The sequence below is a fragment of the Corapipo altera genome, unplaced genomic scaffold (genome assembly GCF_003945725.1).
Source record: "Corapipo altera isolate COAL_440 unplaced genomic scaffold, ASM394572v1 96, whole genome shotgun sequence".
In the NCBI taxonomy this organism is placed as follows: Eukaryota; Metazoa; Chordata; class Aves; order Passeriformes; family Pipridae; genus Corapipo; species Corapipo altera.
The window spans coordinates 2,007,175-2,012,993 of NW_020884962.1; the positions used below are offsets into that span (position 1 = coordinate 2,007,175).

The following is a 5,819-nucleotide window of genomic DNA, read 5'->3' on the forward strand; positions in this document are numbered from 1 at the left end:
GAAAGCTGGCCTGTGATTCTGCCTCTCTCCCCAGGGCAGCCCCAGAGTGTTTCCAGCTCTGACAGCTTCCCCACAAACAGCCTTGACATTCTCCACAGGCCACTCACACTGCACTTCAATCATCCAGCCCCGCAGCTATCATTTGGGTGGTTTCTGCATTATTTACATTTCCTTCCATTCCTAACCAGGCTTCGGGCCTGGAACAAACAGCCAGGATGCGACTGTCCCTGCTCCCACCAGGGAATTGATGTAGGAGCCGTTGCTCCAACCTCTGCTCCTGTCCCTGCTCTGAGTTCCACCGGCTCAGCACGTCCCCAGCCCCAAAGGGCAGCACTGGAAGCCTGTCCTGCTCCCAGGACGTCTGAGGCTCAGGAAATACAGCCCCATATCTCGGCAGGTAAATCATAGCTCCTGTCTCATCCTCTGTGCTCCCACCGGCCTCTTTGCTCGGTCCACAGGCTCCTGGGAGCCCCTCCTTCCCCTCAACAACCGCTCTCGACACCGAGTCAGCCCCACATCTGCTCTGCTCAAGCCCTCGCCGTCCCTGCCGGTGCAGGCAGAACGTTTTGGAGGCCACGTTCTGCCATTCTTGGATTTTCCTTTTTTTCTCCGTTTTTTTTTCCCCCTCAGGACATAGGCCCGAGGCGATTGGGGCACAGGCGGCTCCCAAAGCGGCCTCTCTCCCTTCCTTCTCCCCTTTTCCCTTGACGCAGCGAGGGGAGGCAGCCGAGCCAAGGCGGGGAGACCAGGCAGGCGGGGCGGGCACCGGGGGACTCGAGAGGGCCGGAGCCGAGGACGCCGGAGCGGGGCCCAAGGAAGCGGCGAGGGGCGAGGAGAGTCTAGGTCCAGAGGGGTTCCCGCCGCGCCCCACACCTGCCCCGGTCCCGGCCCCGGCGCTCCCGCCCCGCCCCGGCCCGGCCCCGGGCGGAGGCACCGGCTGCCGCCCCGCCCCGCCAGCCCGGACTTTACCTCCCGGCCGGGCCCGCGTCGTTCCGGGCCATGTGAGCCGCGGGGCCGGGCCGCGGGGCCTCACCGGCTGCGGGATGGAGCGCAGGAAGGTCTTCGTGGCGCTCGACGTACTCTGCCTGGCGGTCGGTGAGGGCTCGGTACCGGTACCCCCGCCGTGGGCGACTCCGGAGCGTCACCGCGTCCCGCCCGTGCCTTCGGTGGGGTCGCGCCGCGGGCTGGGGTCAGATCCGCGGGAGGTACAGGGGGTCCGGGATCCCGCCGCGCCTCCGCCCGCTCCGGCCCGTGGCCGGTGCCGCCGGTCCGGGGGCAGGGCGGGAGGCACCTGCCCGGCCGCTGTCCCGGGGCTCCGGGCCTCCCCCAGGAGCCACAGGCGGGGCCGGGCGAGCGCCGGCTCCTGCCCCAGCGCTACCGGGCTCCGTCGGGAGTCCCGGTTCCCGGGGCGACCCCGTTGGCCGAGCGCCCCCCTGGGGGCTACGGTCCGCCCCAGGCCGGGAGGCAACGATGGAGTCCCGCTGCTCGGGCGGCACCGGGACGCTTCCTCCGCCGCCGCCGCCCTGGCCGCCTGCCCGGCGCTCCACGGGCGGACGGAGCGGGGCCGGGGCTCCGCAGCCCCGGACGGGTGGGTTCAGGGGGCCTCTTCCAGGACGTCCCCCAGCACCCGGTGCGGGCAAATGCTCGTTTCTGAAACTGCAGGGAAGCACTGAATTAAGACGGATTAAAAATAAAGGCCCGGAGCTTCCCGGGCTGCGGCCCCCGGCGGGGGGGCGGGGGGGGGGGGCGAGTCCCGGTGCCGCTCGAGGCGCGTTTCCCTCCTGTGGGCCGGTGCTTTATATTTTTAGGGGAGCTTTTTTTGGAGGATGAAATTTTCCAGAAAGAAAATTGGTGTCTAATTTGAGCTGAAAATGGACGTCTGAGGTGTGCGGGGAGGCGGCGGCGGGGCCGGGAGGGACCGGCGCCGGTTCCCGGCAGCGCGGCGGGGGCGGCGGGGCAGCTCCCTGGTGCTTCCTCGCCGTGCTCCCCCCTCTCTCGGTGAGCGCAGGAGGCGGCGGGACCCCCGGGGCGGGAGCGAGGAGGCGGGGGCGGGCGGGGACAAAGGTGCGGGTTCCCAGGAGACGGAGGAACAAGAGGAGACGGAAACCGCCGGGAAAGGCGGAACAGGGAGAGGAGACTGGCCTAAGGTGGCCTGCGGGGCCGGGGGGAGCACTCTGAGACCCTCGGGGGGGGCGCCCAGCCCGTCCTTGACTGTTCCTGGGCAGGGATGGGGCAGGGGACCGCCTTCCAGCGAGGGGCTGGCACGGCTACTGCGCGGGGCAGAGACCCGCAAACTCCTCTGGACCTCTGGGGATGATTCTTTCCCGGGTGAGCTCGTAGCTGCCCATGGCCAGGATTGCAGCACGCTGGGTGGAAAAGCCTCCTTTCCCAAACTGACGTAGCCAGCGCAGCATCTCTCAAGAGCCTCGAGGAGGCAGGGGAGTGAAGAGGCTGGTAGGAGCAAGGGCTGTGGGAAGGTGAGAGGGACAAGCCAAGCTGGGCTGGATCACCCACCAGCATTGCCCAGCACCAGCTCTCCTGGGCCTGCTGTGAGGGTTCTGCTGGGACCATCTGGGGGCCCTTTGCTGCTGTAAAACAGTTTTGCAAGATGCCTGTGCTCATTAATTTTAATGAGGTCTGTCTTCCTAGGCTGAAAGACTCTGGGGAGCATGAGGAAAAGGCACAAGATCAAGCCTTGCCACAGTTGTGCCTGGGGAGGAGTGGGACAGCCGTGGGGGCTCTGCAGGTGCCCAGTTGTGGCTGTCTCACGTGGTATCTGGGCGCTGCAGGCATCTGCAAGCTCTTGATAGGGCCCTATCGGTGTCGGGGCCAGTACGGCGGGTTCAAGTCCTCCTGCCCGGGGTACAGGTGGCTCAGGACTTCATCCCTGGAGGGGATTCCTCCCCGGCATCGGGGAGCAGAGCCCCAGGGACGAGAGATGGGGAGACCACACGGTGCTGCGTGCCGGTGTGGAGCCTGCTGGCTGGCGTCCCCAGTCTTCACCTCTCTCTGCCTTGCAGCATCTCTGCCCTTCATCATCCTGACACTGGTGAACTCCCCGTACAAGCGAGGCTTCTACTGCAGTGATGATTCCATCCGCTACCCCTACAAGGCAGACACCATCACCCACGGTCTCATGGCTGGGGTCACGATCACCTGCACTGTTCTCATTGTAAGGATGTGCCACCCCCTTCTCTCCAGGGCAGGGACATCCTGACGTATCTGGAAGCTGGGGCCCAGCACAGCCACCTCCAGAGCCCTGGCAGGGCAACAGCACCCTCAGCTTAAGCGCTGCTCTGCTGGGGGTCAGGAGCTCCCACTGGGGTGGTGAGACCCACGTCCTGTAGAGCTGGTTCCCTGCAGGGACAGGGAGAGGGTCCATGAGCTCTTGTGGCAGGCAGATGCCAGGGGCTCCTCTGCCACAGAGCCAAGAGCCAGAGCATCCTGCAGCCCTGGTTCTGGGGAGCTACTCAGTAGTGCTCAAACCTCACCCCTTGCCCCCTGGTCTCTGCAGATCTCATCGGGGGAGGCATACCTGGTCTACACTGAGCGCCTCTACTCCAAGTCAGAGTTCAACAACTACCTGGCTGCCCTCTACAAGGTGGTGGGGACCTTTCTCTTTGGGGGGGCCATCAGCCAGTCCCTGACTGATCTGGCCAAATACATGATCGGCCGTCTCCGGCCAAACTTCCTGGCTGTCTGCAATCCTGACTGGTCCAAGGTGAACTGCTCCATCTATGTGCAGCTGGAGAATGTCTGCCAGGGAGAGAGCAGGAACATCACCGAGTCCAGGTGAGCTGTCAGGCCACAGGACCTCGTCTCCTCCCTCTGCCAAGCAACGCTGGGCTCCCAGTGGCAGCCCCAGATGGGTATTGATGCTCTCCTGCTGCATGGCAGAGCCTGTGGAGTGGCTAGGGGGCTTGTGGGGGCTGGCTAAGGGCTTGTTCTCATGACCTGACCCATTCCTTTTGCCCCACAGACTGTCCTTCTACTCGGGACACTCCTCCTTTGGGATGTACTGCATGATGTTCTTGGCGGTAAGTGCCGTGCCACCGGAAGGCAGCCAGCCCCCACAGGTCCCGTGCCCCAAGCACTCCATTATCAGGGTAGTTGTTGCCCCCTGCTCTGGGTGATTGCTCCCATCTTTGCTCTCCAGCTCTATGTGCAAGCCCGGCTGGTGGGAAAGTGGGCCCGGCTGCTGCGCCCCACCATCCAGTTCTTCCTCATCACCTTCGCCATCTATGTGGGCTACACCAGGGTGTCCGACTACAAGCACCACTGGAGCGACGTGCTGGTGGGGCTGCTCCAAGGGGCTCTCATTGCCGTCCTCATTGTGAGTGTCCCCTGTGCAACCTGCTGCTTGACCAGGTTCCTGCTCGGCTGACAGAGGGGTCCCCAAACCTTCCTGTTGGTCTTTTTCAGGTCCGCTACGTCTCTGACTTCTTCAAGCACCGTCCCCCACGGCAGTGTGAGGAGAAGGACCCAGAGCGCAAGCCCAGCCTGCCGCTCACCCTGAGCGACCCCGACCACAATCACTACAGCTACCGCGGCGCCCCGTGAGCCGCGCACGGCCCGCGCCGGACTGCAGACCTGCCCCTTGCCGTGCTCTGCTCCTGGCTCAGGGATGGGGATGCTGGCTCTATATTAACTGTTGGCTCCGTGGCTCTGGTGCCTCTGGCTGCCACAGGTGCCAGTGGGACAGCCCTGCCTGTTCATGCTCCCACAGTGCTGTGGTGCCCAGCTCCCCATGCCCGTAGTGCTGCTGTGCTTGCCGGTACCTGGTGATGCCAGTGCCCTGCCTGTGGGAAGGGGATGTCCTCAACCCCTGTGCATCTGAGTCATGCTCCAAAGCTGCTGTCCCAGCCCTCCACGTGGAGGAAGGGGAGGGAGGGGAGGGTGGCACGTGGGGATGGATTTATTGGGCTGGCAAAGCACACTGAGCGAAGAGCAAACTCCTTGGCAAGTCTGAGTTTGCCTGTGCTGAGTGTGTGTTGTCCCTGTCAAATTATCCAGCCTTCTGAGTACAAATCCTCACAGGCACAGAGAGAGGAGGACAACTGCTGGGCTAGCTATACTTTTTTGGAAAGGATTAAAGCAATCCAGAGCTTTTCTTTGTTCCATTGGTTACCTTCAAGAGCAGTCCTGCCCACCAGCAGCTGGTGCGAGCAGTGGGTGCCTGGGCAGGCTCTTCTCTGGCAGTGCCTGACGCTGCAGTCCTGGGTGTGAGGGCTGTTTGCCCCCTGCCTGCTTCATGCCTGGCTTGGGCAAGGGGTTGCTCCGGCCTTTGTCGCTCCTGCAGCTTCAGCTGATGCTTTAGGGTGTGTGGGGAACTAGGGAGACACTTTCTGTGGTAAAGGAAAATAAATGGGGATGTGGAGCTGAATACAGGAAGGGGGGGGCAATGGGTATGGAGCAGTCCCATTGCAGACACGCAGCTGCCTCCAGCACTGGAGTGCTGTGGGTCTCTCTTTAAAATTCATGCATTTTCATTATGATGTGTTTTTATAAAAATGTTCATAATTAGATCATCCTTAAAGAATGTCTGTGTCAAGCTTGTTCTCTTACTCCATGGATGTTCTTGGCCTTGGAGGATGAGCTTAGGTGTTCAGGGTTTTCTTGTCCAAGGGAAAGGTGTCTGAAGCCCCTCTTTGGCTGTAGGTTTGCTGGAGGGTGGTGGTGGCTGTCAGGGCCACTAAGCCCCTCTCCCACTTGTGCTGTGAAAGGTGGGCTTGACCAGGGCTGATGGGAGCAGCAGCCTCCCAGGGCCAGGTGCTCCTTGCCCATGCTATGCCTGTGATGGATTGCATTCAGGGGGGTTG

The 5,819-nt window shown here is 62.9% G+C and overlaps 1 protein-coding gene across 1 annotated transcript; it reads left to right on the forward strand.

Annotated features, from left to right (window-relative positions):
* The first annotated feature begins 946 nt into the window (after positions 1-946).
* Positions 947-5,539, forward strand: PLPP2 (phospholipid phosphatase 2). The gene is made up of 6 exons (XM_027664257.1): positions 947-1,095; positions 3,021-3,172; positions 3,515-3,792; positions 3,980-4,037; positions 4,157-4,333; positions 4,423-5,539. The coding sequence occupies exons 1-6, from the start codon at positions 1,044-1,046 to the stop codon at positions 4,558-4,560; spliced, it is 855 nt and encodes a 284-aa protein (XP_027520058.1). The 5' UTR covers positions 947-1,043; the 3' UTR covers positions 4,561-5,539.
* The last annotated feature ends 280 nt before the right edge of the window (positions 5,540-5,819 follow it).

Excerpts from the sequence above, each read along its gene's own strand:
- PLPP2 (XM_027664257.1), top strand. The coding sequence starts at position 1,044 with ATGGAGCGCAGGAAGGTCTTCGTGGCGCTCGACGTACTCTGCCTGGCG. Across the intron at positions 3,793-3,979 it reads AGGAACATCACCGAGTCCAG|ACTGTCCTTCTACTCGGGAC; the intron begins GTGAGCTGTCAG and ends TTTGCCCCACAG. Across the intron at positions 4,038-4,156 it reads ACTGCATGATGTTCTTGGCG|CTCTATGTGCAAGCCCGGCT; the intron begins GTAAGTGCCGTG and ends TTTGCTCTCCAG.